The sequence below is a fragment of the Malaclemys terrapin genome, chromosome 14 (assembly GCF_027887155.1).
Source record: "Malaclemys terrapin pileata isolate rMalTer1 chromosome 14, rMalTer1.hap1, whole genome shotgun sequence".
Lineage (NCBI taxonomy): Eukaryota > Metazoa > Chordata > Testudines > Emydidae > Malaclemys > Malaclemys terrapin.
The window spans coordinates 20,106,581-20,128,707 of NC_071518.1; the positions used below are offsets into that span (position 1 = coordinate 20,106,581).

General features: G+C 40.7%; 1 protein-coding gene across 1 annotated transcript in view; it reads right to left on the minus strand.

Moving 5' to 3' along the window:
* Window positions 1-9,077: 9,077 nt before the first annotated feature.
* LRP3 (LDL receptor related protein 3) overlaps window positions 9,078-22,127 on the minus strand; it is a 36,470-nt gene continuing 23,420 nt past the window's right edge. Inside the window, exons 4-7 of the mRNA XM_054049099.1 lie at window positions 16,436-16,644; window positions 15,060-16,146; window positions 14,430-14,562; window positions 9,078-13,533 (exon numbers count right to left, since the gene is read on the minus strand). Of these exons, the coding sequence (XP_053905074.1) occupies window positions 12,718-13,533; window positions 14,430-14,562; window positions 15,060-16,146; window positions 16,436-16,644 (2,245 nt within the window). The 3' untranslated portion in view covers window positions 9,078-12,717. The remainder of the gene's footprint in view (window positions 13,534-14,429; window positions 14,563-15,059; window positions 16,147-16,435; window positions 16,645-22,127) is intronic.

Sequence of the window (22,127 nt, forward strand, 5' to 3'; positions counted from 1 at the left end):
AAAGGATCCTAAAAGGAGCAGGTAAGAACCCCTTGATAATCCTTCATGTAGGAACGAATGACACGGCTAGGTTCTCGTTAGAGAGAATCAAGGGAGATTATGCCAGGCTGGGGAAGACTCTCAAGGAGATAGAGGCTCAGGTTATCTTTAGTGGGATTCTGCCTGTTCCGAGGGAAGGACAGCAAAGGGCTGATAGGATTGTGAGGATAAATAGTTGGCTAAGGGAGTGGTGCTATAAGGAGGGCTTTGGGATGTATTGCCACTGGGAGGCTTTCGGGGACAGACACCTGTTCTCGCGGGATGGGCTTCACCTGAGTAGGGAAGGAAATAGACTTCTGGGAGGGAGGCTGGCTCATCTTATCAAAAGAGCTTTAAACTAGGAAGTTTGGGGAGATGGTTGGGAGATGCACAGTTAATCTCCACGCCAGTTTCCGGTATTGAAAAGCTGAGTGTAATAAGAGGAGACATAGCCGGGGAGATGAGATTGGACATAGGAGGGACAGGGGGGACTAACACAAAGAGGCCCGCAACATACAGTGCTAGTAATGGGAGACAGGCTAAACGACATACATTAGGCTGTTTGTACACCAATGCGAGAAGCCTAGGTAATAAAATGGAGGAATTGGAGCTCTTGGTCCGAGAATTGAAACCGGATATCGTAGGAATAACTGAAACGTGGTGGAATGGCAGTCACGACTGGAACGCAGGTATGGAGGGGTATGCGCTGTTTAGGAAAGACCGGGATAAAGGTAAAGGTGGGGGGGTGGCATTGTATGTCAATAGTGAAATAAGCTGTAAAGAAATAATAGTGGATGGAATAGATAACACAGAGTCCGTCTGGGCGATACTCAAGCTGGGTAAAAGTACTACTAGAGCCTCTCCGGGGATAGTGCTTGGGGTGTGCTATAGACCGCCGGGATCGACCCAGGATATGGATAAGGAATTGTTTAATGTATTAAGGGAGGTAAATACTAATAGAAACTGTGTAATTATGGGGGACTTTAACTTCCCGGATATAGATTGGGGAACAAACGCTAGTAGCAATAATAGGGCTCAGATGTTCCTAGATGTGCTTGCGGATCAATTCCTTTATCAAGTGGTAGCTGAGCCGACGAGGGGGGAGGCCATTTTAGATTTGATTCTGGTAAGTAGTGAGGACCTTGTTGAGGAAGTGGTAGTGGGGGACAACTTGGGCTCCAGTGATCATGAGCTAATTCGCTTTAAACTAAATGGAAAGAGTACCAGAATTAAGTCAAAGACTAGGGTTTATAATTTTAAAAAGGCCAATTTTAACAAATTAAGGGGACTGGTAAGGGAAGTGGATTGGGCAAACGTATTAAGGGACCTAAAGGCAGAAGAAGCCTGGGATTACTTTAAGTTAAAGATGCAAGAGCTGTCAGAGGCCTGTATCCCCAAAAAGGGAAAAAGATTACTAAGCAAGAGACTTAGACCGAGCTGGATGAGCGACCGGCTGAAAGGGGCGATTAGGAAAAAACAGAAAGCGTACAAAGAGTGGAAGAGGGGAGGGATCAGTAAGGAAACTTACCTTAGTGAAGTCAGAGAATGTAGAGATAGAGTGAGAAAGGCCAAAGGCCGGGAAGAGTTGGACTTAGCGAGGGGAATTAAAAGTAATAGTAAGAGGTTTTACAGCCATATAAATAGGAAGAAAGCAAAGAAAGAAGAAGTGGGACCGCTGAAGACTATAGCCGGAGAGGAGATTAAAGATAATCTAGGCATGGCGCAATATCTCAATGAATATTTTGCATCGGTGTTTCATGAGGCCAATGAAGGTATTAGGGATACTAGCACCGTTACAGAGGAGCATACAGGATGGGGGATTACCGCATCCGAGGTAGAAACAAAACTAGAACGCCTTAATGGGACTAAGTCGGGTGGACCAGACGATCTTCATCCGAGAATATTGAAGGAATTGGCGCGGGAAATAGCAGGCCCATTAGCGACTATATTTAATGAATCTGTAAACTCGGGGGTAGTCCCGTTAGACTGGAGAATAGCCAATGTGGTTCCTATTTTCAAGAAAGGGAAAAAAAGTGACCCGGGTAACTATAGGCCTGTTAGTTTAACATCAGTAGTGTGCAAGGTGCTGGAGAAGATTCTGAAAGAGAAACTAGTTGAGGACCTTGAAGTTAATGGCAAATGCGATAAATTACAGCATGGTTTTACGAAGGGCAGATCGTGCCAAACGAATCTGATCTCCTTCTTCGAGAAAGTAACGGACTTATTAGATAAGGGAAATGCAGTGGACCTAATATACCTGGATTTCAGTAAAGCGTTTGATACAGTACCCCATGAGGAACTATTGGTTAAAATGAAAAACATGGGGATCGATATGAAAATCCAGAGGTGGATAGGGAATTGGTTAATGGGGAGAATGCAGCGGGTCGTATTAAAGGGTGAATTGTCGGGTTGGAGGGAGGTTACTAGTGGAGTGCCTCAAAGTTCGGTTTTGGGACCCATCTTATTTAATCTATTTATAACTGACCTCGGGACCGATTGCAAGAGTGGGCTGATAAAGTTTGCGGATGATACGAAGGTGGGAGGAGTTGCAAACTCGGAGGAGGATAGGGATACTCTGCAGGGAGACTTGAATGAGCTTGTGAATTGGAGTATCAGAAATAGGATGAAATTTAATAGTAAAAAGTGTAAGGTGATGCACTTGGGGACGAATAATAACAATTTTAGTTACAAGATGGGGACGCATTGGTTAGAAGTAACGGAAGAGGAGAAGGACCTAGGGGTCCTTGTGGACCGCAGGATGACTATGAGTCGGCAATGTGACGTGGCGGTGAAAAAAGCCAATGTGGTCTTGGGATGTATTAGGCGAGGTATATCTAGTAGAGATAGGGAGGTCCTGCTTCCGTTGTATAAGGCGCTGGTGAGACCTCATTTGGAGTACTGTGTGCAGTTCTGGTCTCCAATGTTTAAAAAAGATGAACTCAAACTGGAACGGGTGCAGAGAAGGGCGACTAAGATGATCAGAGGAATGGAAAACCTGTCGTATGAAAAGAGATTAGAGGAGCTTGGGTTGTTTAGTCTGACAAAGCGAAGGCTGAGGGGGGATATGATTGCTATCTTTAAATATATCAGAGGGGTTAATACAAGGGAGGGAGAGGAATTATTCCAGTTTAGTACTAATGTGGACACAAGAACGAATGGATACAAACTGGCCGGGGGGAAGTTTAGGCTTGAAATTAGACGAAGGTTTCTGACCGTCAGAGGGGTGAAATATTGGAACGGCCTTCCGAGGGAAACGGTGGGGGCGACGGACCTGTCTGGTTTTAAGATTAAGTTGGATAAGTTTATGGAGGGAATGGTTTAATGATAAAACATAGTAGCCAAGGAAAACCAAGCAATGGTACATGAACAGCATAATGCCAACAAGGGTCAGGCTAGAGACTCTTGCCTATATGCTCGGGGTATTACTGATCGCCATATTTGGGGTCGGGAAGGAATTTTCCTCCAGGGTAGATTGGCTGAGCCTCTGGAGGTTTTTCGCCTTCCTCCGCAGCATGGGGCAGGGATCACTAGCAGGAGGGTCTCAGCCGATTGAAGTTACTAAAACACAGGATTGGGGACTTCAACGGTAGAGTCCAGGGAAGGGTCTTGCGGCCTGCAGTATGCAGGGGGTCAGACCAGATTATCATAATGGTCCCTTCTGACCTTAATGTCTATGAGTCTATGAGTCTAAATCACCAATTTTAATCATGATTTAAATCAACACACAGGAAACCTAGATTTAAATAATTGATTTTAATCATGTTTTGCATTTGTACTTTTTAGTTATTTTCCTGAGGAAAGGTAGATTCTCATTAGTTGGTAACCTTTAAAACATGTTGCTTTGTAATTAGATATATAGCCTTTACGCTAAATTTGGTACTTCTTATTGCTCACTAGAAGGATACACTATATCTATACACATATATTTAAGCAATTACATAGTTTAACTTACATTTATCCAGACCCTTAATTTTTAAACATTTTATTGATCTTTTTTATTTGTGATTTGTGTCAAGCACTATTGGGATGGAAATTCCAATTCAATATACAAAAACAGCATTTATTTTCATTAAATAAAACTCCCTTAAAAGTGCTGAATGCATGAGAAAAAAACATGTATCAAAATATGTTTTAAATTTAAAACTGACTTATTAAACAAAGCAATTGTCTGTAGTTAATGAACTGATTGTTTCCAGTCATCATACCCTTCCAAATTTTAGAACCAGTAGATCTCATTCGGTCATACTTGATCTTTATTAGTCAGAGCCTGGAAGAAGAAAGCAAACTTTCCTGCTTTCTCTTGCTCCAAATTGCTTTCTAAAGTAATTAGATTACTAAACTGAAACAAAGAAAATATTTTATCTGAACCTGCAGTAGTGGCTACTGCTATCAAAAGCTGGTTTCGCACTTCAGCAAACTCTTTTTCCAGATGTATAGCCAGTAACTTCCACCAGTGCAGTGGTCTGATTTTCTTTGAAATTTGGCAGCCACCATGTACTGCTTAATACTATTTTTTGTATTTAGTATACATTATTTTTATAGATTTTAATAAATTTAGGTCTCAACATAATTATCAACTTCAAATTTAATTTTAAAGTAGGTTTATTTAAATAAAAGAATCCAATTTACATTTTGAAAAAAAAAATTTTTTTTAAATCCATTTGTATCCACCCCAGCTCCATCCCAGTAGGTGTGATCCCAACTGGAGTAGCCATCCCAGCACATATCCAGGGCCTGGGTAGGTTAGCCCTGTGCCACTGCAGCCACACTGTTATTTTTAGTGAGCTAGTTCAAATAAAGTTAGTTTGGGTGTTCCTACGCAAGCTGCAATCTCACCTCCTGAATAGACATTGCAATGCGGAATTTGCAGGTGAAAATCAGCATTTGCCCCCATAAATCCATCCAGGGCAGATACATACATTCTAGCATTTTTGTTTGCAATGGATTGTGCCTGCGCCCTCATTTTGCTGTGAAGCTAAAAATCTGACAAAATTACAACCCCAGTTGAGGACACTTTGTAAACGTGGCTTTTATTTGTTTCCAATAGAAAGAAGGGTCCCAAAGTCTGGTGATATCACTAAACCATGCCTGTTACCTCAACTTCTGATCACAATCCTGTGGGTGACCAAACTTCACGTGCCCCACTTCATCTTCCACACTGAAGATTTGACACATTTTACAATGCTAAGACTCAAGGTCAAATCCAGCCCTGTTGTGAGCATAGCTCTGTTGAAGGCAATGGAATTGTGCCCAGTGACTTCAGGGCTGCATTTGGCTCTGGGACTACCTTCTGTTTCTCCAGCTCTTTAGTCTTGTTATCTAATCTCTTCCTGGTAATACATGCAAACGTCATTCACTCTGCATGCTCAGCATTGCAAAGTGCTATTATCCAGGTTAGGTTGCTAAGCATCACTTGGCAACGTGTGCCACATATGCTATGCCTCTCCAGCACTTTTCCCCTGCGTTTTTCTTTCACACCTGATGTGCCAGTAAAAATTCTCATCTACACCATGGACAGATAGACATTTCAGCTGGCAAATAGTTTAGGGATAGATTCAGGACTATGCAGCTTAAAGGGCAATGAGACTCCCCCTCATCCCCCATGTAACTGCCCCGGCGAGGTGGACCTTGGGTTCAGCTGCACAGTGTTAGCGGGTGCTTTGTGCTTCTCCCCCCTCTACCAGGTTAAGGGCAGGAAATGGGCTGCAGGGGGGATGGGCAATGAATAGACTGAGCCTTGCCTCCGTCCTCTACCACCCAGCTACTGTGAGCAGGTATGTGGGGGGGGGGGGGCGGAGGAGGGGAGGGGTTAAATAGAGGCCAGCAGAAAATTACTACTTCCCTGGAGTAGGGGAATGGGGGGAAAGAAGGGAGAGAATTGAGACTACCTGAGCCACACAATACATTCCCTGGGGTGCACTACCACCCCTTTTTAAAAGCTGTGTCCTGGAACACAACTTGCCCCCTAATGATCAACACTGGCCCATAGTACATTCTGTGCAGAGGTTCTAACCAGAGAAAATTATTTAGCACAAATGATTCACACTCTATAGTCATCCAGCTGCTCTCCAGACTACTTCTTGCTCTAAGATGCTACTAGCTTGCAGGAAAGGTGTCAGCTCTTAGATGTTGCTGAACACAGAAACTGGTATTTTCTTTATAAATATTTACCACTCTGGTATTTCGAAAAAATTCTATTTTAAAAAGGAAGCAGAATTTCCATTGCCCAGAGGATATTGTTGGGAGAGTTTACCAGTTACACAGCACTACCATCCACTCAAACCTTTTTGGATTGGGGGGGGGGGGAGGGAAGGAGAGGGAGCTTCTTTTGAGTCTGCCTTGAAATTCACAATGCAGCATGATCCATAAATTATCCTCAGCAAAAACAAGGACTGCATTCAAATATTTTTTCAGAGGACGCAGTCAAGGTATTTTTCATATATTTTTTCACTGTGTTGTTTATAACTCTTTGTGACCTTGAAAATGAAATGTGTTTGCTTTCCAGCTCCTTTGTGCCATCCACTAGCTACACATACCTGTGTGTTATTGTAGGGCTCTTTGTGACTGTTGAGCTGTTAGGACTTTTTAAAAAAAAAAACATGAAATATTGAAGTATTTAAAGGAAAAAACACAGTACTTAGGTAATTTTTTCTCAACAGATATACAAGAAACCAGCATGTCAAATTTTGGGCTTGCCAGTTTTGACTTTGTCCCTTTATAGAAATTTAGGGTTTTGACTGGTGTGTTCAAAGATGTCCAACTGCTGCTATACTAGAAATATAAGTTATACTGATCTGATGGACTCATAATTACCAGTGGCCTAATTAGGCCAAGTTTGCCCTTATTTGCCTTCTCTCCTCATTCTTTAATACCACACACCATCCTGTATCCAGCTGCTGGAAAAATTCCTGACAGAAGTGTCTCCACTATAGTGTCACTTGCCATGACAATTATCAATATGTTGTGTACATAACACAGGACAAACCTCCAAATACTTTGCAGCTACTGCAATAGATGTGGGTATTTCACTGTGCATGCATAGCTCCCATTGAAGTCAAAGGCTGGAACACATGCCTCAGTGACCCAAGGAGGCAGAGACGGAGCAGAGGAAAGGGCAGGCCTATCAGTCCTCCACTCCATGCTCCCAGTACACGCACGGGCACCAATTGGAGCAGCAATGAACCACCAGCTCTGGCTGACTCCCCACTAGCAACAGAGTGAGCAGCTCCCACAGACTCTTCAGAATGGTTTATAAAGGCCAACACTCACCAGAAGGGAACAACTACAGCAGTGTGACCAATCTCACAGCTCCACCAGTTCCTGGTGCGAACAGAGCAAATCTTCATGGATTGTTCCTTCTGCACTTTGGTCACTGACATGGACAGGGGAAGGTGAAGGTGTCTCCTTTTGAGGGCCAATGGAAGGAACAGGGAATAAAGGCTAAATTACCACACTTCCATTTATTCTAATCTCATAAGAAAGGAAACAGCTCTAATAGGAAAGGAAACTTAAAGAAGGGCTAATAAGGTCTGAAAGGCATAACAATACATAGCAGTTAAAAATAAGCCTGTCCCACTCACTCATGTCATCCTGCAAATTTCTTTGTGGCCATTTAAACCTTGTATCCAAGAACACCAAAGCCAGGACTGGGAGAGGGAGAAGGACAGTTTAATAGAACTTGGTAGGTTAACAATAGACTAACAAAACAAATATTATGATTACTTTTGCTACCTGAGGAACTGAGGTCATGAGGACAAAGTCAATATTTTATTTGAGGCATCTATCCATTTCCACAGATTAAAAATACCAACTGCTGCTTGAGAGATTAAAATCCTTTTTCACGTGGAGACCAAAACTCTTGGATCAGCAGTCGTTCCTTAATTTGCCATTTTACACATCCATTCTACTGCAGAGGCTGTCAATGAGTTTTGCTACGAGCACGTGGTGTTTAGGGGTTTTTTATTACTCCATTTCCATTGTATGGGCTATATTCATTTCAGCCACACATTAGTATTAGAGTTACAATCTCACTGCCTGTGCCACTATAGTTATAGCTGTGTCAGCACTTTATCATAAACCAAGTCGTGTACTTTAACGATTTGTACAGTCGTAAGATTTACTAGGGGACAAGTCATGCTCACGGCTCACCCCACTCTTTTTGACTGTAAGAAAGTCTTGACGACAACAGAATTCATCCAATTCCCCTCACAACAGTGACAGCATTTGAATCTGGGTAGTTGGTCCCTACCAGCATCGAGAATGCTTAAGAGAGTCCCACTGTTATCTACTGAAAATCAGGCAGGGAAGAGCCAAGGACTCCACTATGAAAAACTGAACAAAGGCTGGAGAGAGGGAACTTTCACCAAAACAATTATGAGTATCCCCTGTAGCTGTGAAGAATGAAGAGGCTCGGAGACCCAGGAACCCAAAGAAGCTGTTTTCAGATGGAACAAGACGTAGAACAAGTTATGCCATCGTTAATGTTGGTTATTTTTGGTAAATATATGCCTTTTAAAACCATTTGTACACAGTACTACCGATGCATTTTCACCCAGTTGAAAGGAGTGACTGATACCACTGCTGTAAAGACAAATTTTCAGATATGCCTCTAAAGAAGTGAACATACATTTTTTTTTTTAGGGCTTCTACATACGTACACACATGCAAATGCATGTAGTATTTTTACACTAAAACAAGCATATAGATGAGCAAAGAAGGTAACTGCAAATGTAAGCATATTTGATTTGCAAATGTTGGGTAGCACATGGAATTGTGGGTGCGCGTTTTTAAGCATCTTTGACAATTTGGCACTACATGTTCAAACTAAGGCATATGCATGATAAAGTATGGTAAAGTTTTAGAAGGTTTCATGGAATAAATACAAACATAAGCAAAATGTTGCAGCAGGCTGAGGTGTCAACAAAAATCACCCAAGAAGGTACACACACAACGAAATTACATGTAGAGGACTGTAGTACAAACTGACAGATGTCAGAAAGTTCAGACATTCTGACTCTCACTGTTTTAACAGCAACAAGAGAACAGCAACAGCAACAGCATTTGGAGTTCAGTTTTCTCTTTAATGCTTGCACCATTCTTGCTAAAGAACTGTGGTTAAAGAGAGTTAAATACATCAGACATGATTTTTTTTTAAATGTTAAAATATTTCCCCCTTTCATTCAAAAACATCAAAGATCCCAAGAAATGCACTATGAGATTAACATAAAAATAAGAATTTGAACAATTTTATTGGCTTATGTAGCCATTGAAGCATGATGATATTTTCCCTCATCTCAAAAGGAACAAAGAAAAGGTTATTATTCATTTTTCCTTTACATTTTTGTCTCAGTTACAGTTTTTCCAACTATTTTTAAGCCTTTATGAACATGCAATTTATATTAAAACAAATAAAATAAAGGTTTCTTCATGGAAAATTAAATATAATTAAATCTTTAAAAGCTGGGAAAATACTAGGTCTATAGTAAGGCAAACTTCATATCTTCTATCAAGTCCCTCCAGCCCATGATACTGTAATGCACAACTTGTTTGTACTTACAGAACACAACAGATTTCTCCTGCAAAATGTTTAACAAGAGTTAGGGATTCTTCACTTTAAGCAATATACTAGACAAAACAAAAATCACAGTTTATTGCAGACTGCAAAAAAGTTATGTGCTTTTCAAAAAGCAAAAAAAGCTGTATATTTTAGTTATGCAGGGCTATACGTTTCCACAAAGAGGAAGCTGAACATTTCCTGGATGATGGCATTTGTAAACTTCATTACAGCTTCAATTTTTCAGTTTTGAGTTGTGATGCTTAAATATACAAGGGAGAAATAAAAACTGATTTGTTTAAATTACCATTTAGTTATCAAAATGCATCTTCAACAGTACGCAAAATATGTCTGAAAGCGATACTAAGAAATTATTTGAAGTTACATCTTTTTTAAGCTGAAGGATGGCATTACTAGTTGTGCACTGCTGTACCAAAAGATTGTTATGTTCTGAAGTACATATTTCAACTTAAATTGTCAGAAGAACATTACAATAGTGATAATATAATTTAAGGCTTAGTAGGATCAAAATGATTTTATTATAGAAAGAAATATGTTTCTGTAACAGAATTAAATATACATTTATTTATAAGGTTCTTTTTGTTTGTACAGTATTTCCCCTGAAATGTAATCTTCCACTCAATTATAACTAAGTTTACTATTTTATAAATACAATTCTATGTACTTAAAATTACTTTTAGACAAAAAGAGACACTAAAAACTGTAGCCTTGGACACAAACATCCCTGGCAGGTTAATGACTACAGTACATGACCTTTTAAGGGTGGAATGTACCTAAAATGCTTACAAATGCTAGGAAAGTAAAATATTCTCAAAACTACTTTTTTGTTTGGCTAAATGACCTCTGACCACAGAAATATGTGGAAGGAAATATCTGATCAAACAGTATTTTTATTTTTTATTTCATGTTACTATGATTCTTTACTGGAATGCACTTTGACCAAAACCCTTGCCTACTCTTAATCTTTTTACAATTTTGAATCTTCTGCTTCTTCCTGGTTCTGGAAAATACACTATAAAAGTAATTTGTGTCAGAGGAAAAATAAAGCACATCATTGCTGTTCTTTCACATTATGATTTGGCAAAGCCAATCAAAGCACAGTGGGCCTAGCCCTGACCTCATTTCTTGGCTGGGACTCCCACTGGGAGTTCTGTAGAAAGATCAAGGGCAGAATATAGCCCATTAAAAGGATAAACATCTTGACATTCAGGTGTCAATTCACCCTTCACTGCACAGGCTCAACTCACATCACATTCAAGCGACCTGCAGGAGTTAAAGACTATTTGGATTGTGCAGTTTTAATAGAAGATCAATTAATAACTCTGTCAGCACAATCTAAAGTTAAGGCTCCTATTCACTTCCTAACTGGAAGCTGTCCTACAGTAGTAGACAGGTCTCAGAGTACTGAGATACACACCATCCTGCACCTGCTTCCCTATAAAAGTGTGGCAACTAACTTACTTTCTCCATTCTAAAAAAAATTGCTGACAGTATTTTTTAAAATTATGTGCTTCTTCAGAAGAGGAGAAAACTAAAGTAGAAATTGTACATTAAAATATGGGGTGAAATCCTGGCCCTATTGGAGTCAATAGCAGAGCTCCCATTCACTTCAACAGAGCCAAGATTTCATCAGATAACTTTTGTTGTTCTGTAGTGAGTCACTCCTATCTAGGCAACATCACCACGTCTCAGAGTTAAATAGCTTAGCTGTTTTTAATTAAAATTTAAAAAGCAAAAGGCACAGGGGTCTAACCCAAACTACTCAGAAGTCTGCACATTTTCAGTTTTGAAAATGGTGCCGATCTTTTCAGCTAGCATGTATCTAAAAGAACAACAAAAGAATGCGTATACCATTAAAAAATTTACCAACTGCAACTCCCACTGTAGCTAATGAGAACTGGAAGCACTCATTAACTCTCTAGACCAGTGGTAGGAAACCTGCGGCCTAGGGGTAATCCACTGGCAGGCCACGAGACAGTTTGTTTACATTGACCGGCCGCAGTTCCTAGTGGCCGCAGTTCGCCGTTCCTGGACAATGGAAGCTGCGGGAAGCAGTGGCCAGCATATCCCTGCAGCCTGAGCCGTTTCCCGCAGCTCCCATTGGCCGGGAACGGCAAACTGCGGCCACTGGGAGCTGCAGGCGACCGTTCCTGCAGACAGTCAATGTAAACAAACTGTCTCATGGCCCGCCAGCGGATTACCCTGATGGGCTGCGTGCAGCCCGCGGGCCGCAGGTTGCCCACCACTGCTCTAGACCATGCCCTAAAATGGCATGATACTAAGACCTTAAAAAAAGACAAGAAAAAAAAAAAGATTCAAACTTAACAAAACCATTGTGAATATGATAAAATATCTGATAATACAAATGTGTTGCTGCAAAATGGGGCTTAATGCACTCCAGTTATTGTTAACATGGCTAATTTGTTATTACAAAGTTCTAGCAGATAAAAAACCTGATTCTTCTCTGTATGCAGAATACAGAAACTTTGGTTGCAATAGATGCTTTTGGATGTCTATGGCCAACAATACACTTCTGAAGGGAATGGAGAAAAAGTGGTAATTTTCAGAAAAGAGAAAGAGGAGCCATAGGGATTTGACTTTCTGCTAAATGTATTCTGGGGCTCTGTAAACATTTTTTAATTAAAACCAATAATCTAAAAAGACAACAATTTGATATTTCTAGCTGAACACTGATAGTTGTAATTCCCTGTGACTGACGCCTACACAAACTGCCAACTGATTTCTCTCTAGCACATTAATGTCAATAGTAAGTGACTTTAAACTAAACAAACTCAAATTCCCTGATTGCAAAGTGAAAGTGAATAAATACACAGAAGAAACAAAGGAGGATGGGAAAACTCCCAAATTGTGACAATAGATTCTCACTCACTCTTGGCCCCTGAACACATACATTGGCCCAGTTTTACCCCACTGGAGTTTCAAGCATATCAACAAAGACAAAATTTGTCCCATAGTCTTGTCATAGGTATTCTACTCCCTCTGGGATAAATGCACATTGGTTCTAACAGACTACGCTGAGAGCACAGATGTGTCAGTTATAATCAGTGTGCTCTGCAATGTACATTTTAAAGTTACAAAATCTACAGGGCCAAAACAAAATGTCATTAGCAAACTAGTAATGATTCATCATCACTGGTATTGATTTCTGAGAGGGGAGTAGAGGACTCTAGCATTGGCACTTCCACAGAATGGCAACAAGCCGCGTGAATACCCAAAGGTTCTTCCCGATAGGAATGAGGGCAACATCGCTGCTGTCCATCCACCTGAATACAAACATTCATAGGGCTGTCTGAGTAATTGGACTCCCACTTTTTTAAGGATAATCTACATGGCTCTTCACTCAGCGGATGACACCTGTTTAAATTACTGTTCTCTGCGACAGTCCTTCTGGATACCGATCCTCCACGGAGTGTTTCTGTAACACTTTCAGACAAAGGATCTCTGAAAGCTTTTCCTGAATCCACCCTCTTGGTTTGTTTAAGCTCAGTGCTGGAGGTCTCCTCAGCACCTGAAGATTTGTCACTGTGTCCAGTCTCAGGCTCTGCCTGTGCAGCCGTGCAATTATTAGATAAAACACTAGAAGGTGATGGCTCTGTGGCTTCAGTCTCTGGCTGCAAAATGCTACTTCCAGCTTCTTGTAGCCCTCTAACCTGGCCATAGGTCTCTGCCTCTGAATTAGGTCCTTCAGGGGAAGGGGAGGGATTCTGGATATTCCCTTCGGTGTGATCGATAATTCCATCACCCAGCGTTGTTTGGGAAGTGTGCGAAGGTGTTAAGAGAGGGATCTGCCCTCTCACTCGTGGCCTGTGGAACAGTCTGTTCCAGAGTCTGCCCAAGCGCCTCCGAGATGAATTCCGTCTCGATGAGTGGCGTCTCATCTGTCTCCTCATTGCTGTTCGGATGTTCTGCAGCACAGATGCCTATAAAACAGAATCAAGGAACTGTAATTTCTTGATGTTTCCACTGGAGTACACTATCAAATATCTAAGACTGTCCTGCCCACTAAATTCTCCATCTGACTCCTAAGAATGCTACTCAGATGGAAAGGTTACAGTTTAAGTTTAAACTCCTGCTTAAAAATCAAGCCAAAGACTGCTCCGTCTGCATCGAACTTCTTTCCTCCAGAAGTTTTTCTCACCACTTGCATTTAACAAGCCGCCCCCCAGCAATAATCAACTCAGCGTGGTTAGATGCAGGATTTGCCATATTGGACCACACTATTGGTCCACTGAATCCAGTCTCACAGGCAATGCCAGCAGGACTTGATAATAGTTGATGCCTCAAACCTCCCCTCTGCTTACATAATTACAAGTGCTGTGTCAGGTCATGAAGTTATCACACAGGGAGTGAAATGCATTTGACAGAGAGAGAGGAAGGCAGATATGGGCGAGTACAAAAATACAACAGGACTTTTTGTTAATAAGATTTGCATTTGTTAATAAAAATAACTCCAGAATTTTTCAGAAGACAAATGCCTACACTCCTTATTGTATTTTCTATACAAAGGAAATTCCTTTGTATTTTCAGCTTGAAATGCTGGTTTCCTTTCTGTTTTAGTTTGATATTTGTCTATTTATTGCTATTTTGATGTAAAACTTTTTTTATCCATTTAACTTTCAACATACACGAGTCCCCATCTAACTAGAAAACTTAGCCAGATCACTAAAATATACAACAGCAATTCCTCAGTACAGAAGAAATCATGTTGTTACAAGAGCATTTCCATAAATTAAAGTGACTTCATTGTTACTCTTGCTTCAGATTCATTCAGTCTATCTAGTTTTTGATAGTTTGAATGTAGAATGAAACCATTTACTTGCGATGCATTGTAAACAGGGAAATCTTCAACTGGCGGGATAAGTCCTTGTGCAATGAGCTGCCCATAGGAAGGTGGAGCCTCACGTCGTACAAACTCTGCCTCAAGACGAGTCATCTGGGTTTCAAATGCTCTGAAACCAACAGAACCAGAGTAAAATGGGGAAGGAACCCACAAAAATTACATAAACAGACCTTTCTAAAAACACAGTCTTCTCTCCCAGTTCCCTCAGGGCTAGTGTCATCAGCCAGCAGGGCAGTACTACATTAAAATAGATGTTTTCATAACAACAGAAGTAAAGGTACCTCCACTGTAACTCACTGAAACTCTTCTCTTCACTAGGAGGCTGAGATATGCAAAAGAACTAACAGTATGGCATATTACTCTGTAAATATAGAGGAAGAGACAGTCAAATAGCCACTTGTCAAAATGTAGGCCATTAGCTTTTACTGCTAAATAAACAGCACAGTGGCCATTTTTTAAATCCCATCAGTTTCATTGGACCCTGGCTTAGTTTTACTGTGCGTTTCAAAATTCACTTGAATGGATATTTTATTCTTGCCCCTAAAGTGATGGAAAGAAAGGCTCACCTAGTAAAGTTAGGACATTATGAACATACAAGATTTTCACCTGTATTCCCTGGTCCTTAGTGAGTAGAGTTTAAATGCACAACCTAGTGCTATCACCAACAGCAAGCCACACACAAGACTCCCAATCAGAGCAGCTGTGATGACTTTTCTGGGCACTATAACCAGGCAATTATGTTCATCACTTCCATCCTGGCAGTCTTCTTGGCCGTCACAGCGCCAAGTCTCAAAGATACACAGATTTGTGCCACAGTGAAAGTTTCCTGGCTGGCATGTAAAGCAGTTCTTTTCATCTGAGCCATCTGGGCAGTTCTTTTGGTTATTACATCGGTCAAGTATTGAATAACACAGTCCACTGTTTCCTTCGCATGGGTATTCATTTTTCTGGCAAGCTGGACAGTTCTCTTCATCTTTGCCATTTGGACAGTGCCACCAACCATCACAATGCTGCTTATCTGTGAAACACTCCTCATCACTTCCACAAGGGTGTTCCCACGGAAGGCAGTAACCTTTCACCTGATAAGTTGCATTGAATCCATGGCCAGTACTCTTTGATCTGGCATGATATGAAATGGTGAGCTGACCCTTTGAGGACTCCACGCTCACCGAGTGCCTGTTGTTGTGATATGAAAGAGTTTGCATTAATTTATCACCTCTCTCTCCAATTCCATCATACACCTTTACATAGTCATTGTACCCTAACTGTAAATCAAGCTGCAAGAGGACATGCCGATTATCTTGTGTGTCCACATACCAAGTGCAGCGAAGGTCTGCCCAGCTGTGATCTGCACGGAATAAGTCTGGGGAAGCGAAAGACCCATAAAAATTACCCAGTCTTTTGCCACATGAAAGATCAGGGCAGTTATCTTCATCTGAACCATCACTACAGTCTTTAACTGAATTACATCTTAACTCGTTTATCAAGCACTTGGTGGAATGGGCTATGCTACATTGGAATGTTCCTGAGGGACAGATGCTGGACTGAGGCTCTGTTGGAGGGATGGTGCAGTTTCTCTCATCCGAGTTATCCCCACACTCATCCATGGAATTACACTTCCAAGTGTTGGGAATGCACTTGCCATTTACACAATGGAATTCATCAGACTGGCAAATAGTCTGGCCTATTTTTCCTGTGGGGGGAAAAAATAAATATTAAAACTTTTAGAAACAACTGATGCCATGTGTTAGTTCTAATATTTTACCCCAGTGTGCAGCCATTGACTCTTGGTCCAGCTCTTCGCCAGAAGAATTCTCTAATAAAGCCAAATGGTGAAAATATACAAGCTTCTAATGACTCATCGGCATTTACAGAAGACTTTGGTCAACAGAAGCCACTTTTGACACAGGATTTGGGGTCAGGGTGGTTAAGTATTTCTGCGTAGTCCAACAAAATTAATTAAAACTGTACAGAGATTTTACCTCGGATGTAGGAAAGGCGAAATCCCTGAGCCTGTCCCGAACTCAATGCGTCTGAGTGGAAAAATATCCAGACGTGATCCCGTGCAGAGATAAAGGAGGGTGGTATGGAGGATCCACACACTCTGTACTCCTCCCTCTTGGAAGAGGGGCCAATCATCAGCCAGTCTACTGCACATTTCTGAGAGTCCTCCAAGTCAAAGTTCTTAAAACTGCCAAGAGCAAAGAAAACACAAATGAAAGACAGAGGATAAAATCTGGATTTAGGGACACAGCCTTTCACATCCAAAATATCTGATTGCAATAAGTTAGACACTCATAGTGCAGTGACTGTGCAGGCAACCATGCGGTCATCATTTTTCCATTTAGAAAATGCACCCACACCAGAAACTCAAGGCCCATATACAAAAAAACCCCACAATAATATACAAAGCTTATTGACAAATCAACTTACATGAACACCAGCCCAAAAGAATCCCCGACAGGGTAAAATGATGGATTTTTCATCACTTGAAGTTCTTAAATCAAGACTGGATGCCTTTCTAAAAGAAATACTCTATCCAACCACAAGTTACAGCCTACAGTTATGCAGGTCAGATTAGGTGATCACAATGATCCCTTCTGGCCTTAAAAACTCTGAATAAATAAAACCCTTCTTGGACAAAGAACAATAGGGAGCTGTGCAAAGAACCCCAACAGTATCTGGAAGGGGGAAACAACCAACTCTTTGGCCTGTGCACAGGCAAAGGGAATGCAGAACAGTTCCTCTAATCCATTCTTTCCAGCTTCACATAAGTGCTCCAAGAACAAAAATCACAACAGCCCTAGACAATACAACTTGGTCTTCTTGAGAGAGTGTGTGTGTTGCTGTCACAAAAAACACACCCAAGATACCAAAACCATGTTTTGTTTCTCTGTTGCATGCTGAAATGGGATTACCCAAGGCTAGCATGTTAAAATTAACATAATACCCCAACCACATAACACTGTGGACTGAGAACTCTCAGAAATGGAGAAAGCCTTACCAAAAAGATGGGCCACATTCTACACAGAAACTTTCATAGATATCAGAGGAAGCTCCATGAAAAGATAAATGGTAGAATATGACTGTCTGGAATTAATATCAGAAATCTAACTCCACAATATCAGAAAACTATAAGTAAGCCAAGACATTTTCTTTGGGGCAAGGAGAAAAGTGCAGCTGCCATGAAGACTAAAGAATTCACTCTAGCCAGGAATCTCAAACTGCAATCATCATTCTTTTTTTATGCATACACAATATCCAAAAAAGGTCTATGACAAAGATATATGATTAGCAAGAGAGAGGACATGGCATCAAGAGAATGGAAGGAGAGGGTGGGGGTTTAAAAGCACAAAACTGAACTGAAAACTCAGAGAAGTCTAATAAAAAATGTGGAGTGTCCCAGAATGATCTAGGCGACAGAGGATAAATCAGCACAGAAATAGCTTAATTCACCTTTTTCAAATCCTTTCCTTCTGTGATGTTCTCTGTCACTCTCTAGTTTGCAAAGATACATCCCCAAAATACATCATTCTCCAATACCAGGGATACTATTACATCCTGGTAACCAATGGATTTAGTAAACCAGGTAGTGCCAGAGATTTTCATTGCCAGGATGGGAAGGCAGAATATTCACAAAAGGTAAATTAAAATGTTCCCCGGCCTTTATATCCTTCCAGAGCCTTCTTAGTGACGATGAAAGATGGACATGCAAACAAGAAAAAGCAAGAAAGAAATTGTTTAGAATGATGCAAACTACATACAAGTAGAAGTATTGGGATGAAACTAGCAAAGAGAAAATTATGGAGGAACAACAAGAATATCTGCTAGCCAATTATATTTGTTAGCCTGCGAAGCAATCCATCAAGTGTAATAGCAGATGCTCAGTCATAAATGGATTAAAAAAAAATCACTAGAAAAATATATTGAAGGGAACAATCCTGCATAACCTAAGAGAGATGGACCAGATCACTTATTAGGTCTTTTCCATCTCTAATTTCTATGATTAATTATAATTCTCCAGTAATGTGCTTAATAAATCTTGATGATCCCCAAAATTTGTCCTTCTTGAGTCCTGCCTTACATTTTAATTCTAGTAATTTAAAATGAAGAAATGTCAGCCACACTATGTTTAAGGTATGCACAAAGAAAAAAAAATCAGAAGAGTCAGAACTAGAGTTACCCTACACTGTCAACTTACTCTGTTCTTGCCATAAGTCTATGTTCTGCGGATGATAGAGTGCTGCATTATGTCCAGGGCCTGTAATTAAGAGCACCTTATACTTGTAAGATGGTTTCCATGTGAGGATCTCAAGGTGCATTACTAATAACAAGTTTTTCAGTTAATTATCACAGTTCTGCGAGCTACGGAAGTATCTTTATCCCCATTTTCCAACAGAGAACATGAGATGCAGAGAGGTTAAGTGATCTTCCTCAATGCCACACAGTCTGTCAGAGGCAGTAACAAGACAGAACTTAGGCTTTCAACGCCATGCCCCATCCTTAGCCACAAGACCATCCCTCCCCTTAAATCATAGGATAAGTATACTGGTGCAGAGGCAGAATTGTATTTGTGAGCAACTATCCTTTCGAAGGGGCCATGAAGATGCATGTCTCTTGGAAACAGCCGTTCCAGCATATGAAAAGGTCAGATGCAGAATGTATTAAGTCTTCCCTTCAGCAATTTGTATCTAAAACTGCAAATCCCAAATATCAGCATCCAGCAAATTAAAGACTTTGGAAAAAATATTGTGGAATAAACAGTTTAAAAAACTGCCATAGGACATGAAAATTTTGGGTTTAGTATATTATTAATTCATATAAACAAGAGATATAGTAACAAGGGTGTAACTCGTACCTGTGCTGGCAATAAAAAGAGGTAAAAGGAAAGTAATTTTGGGCCTTGAACAGTGTCCTGCAAACTGTAGAATATGTCATTCCTTAAAGGGGTATTGTTGAAAATAGTTTTTCCTTAAGCTTCCTGACAAGTTAAACTGTCTGCATGCTGCAATAGAAATAAGTTTTGTGGCACCTAATTTAACTGTGGAATTATTTCAGACCAACAAAGCTGGTGTGTGTGAACTAGGTATCGAGTTGTACTTTGCAACTAGATATTAGATATTATGTACAGATCATAATTGGTTTACCACTTAGATAACCGATCACAAAGGCAAGAATCTTTGCATGGGAAGTTTCTGCCACGTTAATTTGCCAGACCTCCACTATTTCCAATCTTTCACCACTGGTAATTTGATCTTGTGCTGCTGCTACAGTCCTTTTTTTTTACCCTGCCACCTATGAAACACAAGATTTACTATTCTAGAGATTTTATTCAACTGAACTCTCTCAAACTACAGTGCAAATTCTTCTATCAGCAGGGTCAGCCTGGCAGTTGAATGGGTAATGGTAACAAAAAGAAGAGGGGAGGAGAGGCTCACACCGCAAATGCATACACATAATACAGATTCATTTCATACATTCTTAGGAAACAGACAGGAAGGAAGCTGATGAATTTACAGCTCCTGAGAGGGTTTGCAGCCTTCAACTGAACCAATAAGTCACTTATTATTTTTTCTGGTTAATTAATAAAAAAGGTGAAAAGTTAACTTGCTTTGAAATAGAGAGTATCCTTTTAAAATGACTTGGGCCTCCAACTGTCCTCATTAACAGTGATACATCCCCAATGAAATCAAGAGAGACATGGGGGGATGGGCATGACAGCATCAAATTTGGCCAAATTAATTTGAATCTTTTGGGAGAAATAAAAATGCTTTAATGAGAAATATTTTAACTTCAGTTAGATTTCCTTCTGAAATGTCTGTTTTTATTGCTGAACTATTAAAATCAATTCTATATAAACTACAAGGTTCTACCTATTAAAAATATCCCACTAGACACTGGGGGACATTCAATTTTTGAGGACCAAAATAATTCTAATGTGACTTGATGGAAAGACAGCTGTAACTCTGCTTTCCTAGAATTCTGCAAGAAATAGGTAAAGCACATGTTTCTTTTCACCAGTATGATATCACTAAAGACTACTTCTGATACACAGCAGGGATCCAGGAAGCTTATTGTAAATTACAGAATTGAATGTATAATGTATACTGTCTGTAAAATTGCTCCAGAAAAGAAGAAATGGCCAATAATGACATTTTCCCAATGACTTTCTAACATCCACATGTCACTGAGAGTAACTGCATTAAACCAGCTTAACATCAATATTCACTGTCACTGCTGTAAGTTAAAAAAGATGTGCCATCTACGAAGCCAAGGCTCTGCTGAGCTCTTTTACTGCTTAGACTTAAAGCAGCAGTTTACCGCCAAAATTTAATATATAATTAATTTAATATATGGAGATATACCTACCTCATAGAACTGGAAGGGACCCTGAAAGGTCATTGAGTCCAGCCCCCTGCCTTCACCAGCAGGACCAAACACTGACCTCACCCCAGAGCCCCAAGTGGCCCACCCCCAAGGATTGAACTCACAACCCTGGGCTCAGCTGGCCAATACTCAAACCACTGAGCTATCCCTCCCCCCCCCCCTTTAGTTATACAATATTATGTATAAAGAATCTACATCCCTTTGGAAGTGATTTAGGTGTGAACAACTACACAATAAAAATGTTAAATACCCAAACTCTTACAACTTGGAAAGAAAAACAAAGACTGAGTCCAGCACAAAAATGAACATGGGACAGTAACACACAAAAGGTCCAACCATTGTGATAAAAGATGTACAGAAGAGAGAAAAGGTTAAGTACCTAACTTGGCCCTGAAAATCCATTAAAAATCCAGAATAAATATTGTGGATAGATCAGCAAAGCACTGGCTCAATATAAAACAGAACAGCCAATTAAGCAAGAGCAGTCACTCCTGTTGCCAAACTCTCCCAGCAAGGGCAGATTGTGAACACAGCTGATGGCTTAATTGGCTCATTAAAAAAAAAATTGTTTAACTGTTTAGAGCAAGGACCTGGGACTCAGGAAGTTCGCCTCTTCCCAGCTCAACAATCGACTTGCTGTGTAACCCCAAGTAAGACACAAAGAGCCTGCCTGTCAAGGCTGAGGCTAGCACCTGCAATTCCAACTGAAGGCAATGGGAATGGTGGATGCTTAGCACCTCTAGAAAATCATGCCTTAAACCTCTCCTAGAATTTACCCCCCTCTTACAAAGTGAGGATAACGTTTACCTGCCTCACATGGATGACAGGAAGCACTCCCATTGCTTTTCATGGATTACTCATATTAGTAAGGGTTTGCAGGAGCAGGCCCTAGTTTTACAAGCTGTGATGGCGTGAATAGGAATTTCAAGAGAATCTTTGCTGAATTTTCACAGGGCAGATGACTTGAATTACACTAAAGCAAAACCAGATAAAAGATATGCACTCCAAAATGGTTAAGGAGAGTGTGACAGGTTCCCCGCCCCTTTCTGGGGTACCACCTGCAATTGGAGTACCGCTGAGCCTGCCTGATCCACAAGCCTGGGCTCCCTTTCACCCTGCAATGCTGTGACATGCTGCAGACAGTCTCACACTTTCACCAGCACACAAGTAGGGACACAGCCGGCTGCAGAAACACACAGACACTGAAATCAGCTCTGCATGGGAAGGCTCAGCTAAGGAATTGCCCAATACTCAAGTGCACACCCCCTCTAGAGGATAAACACAAAA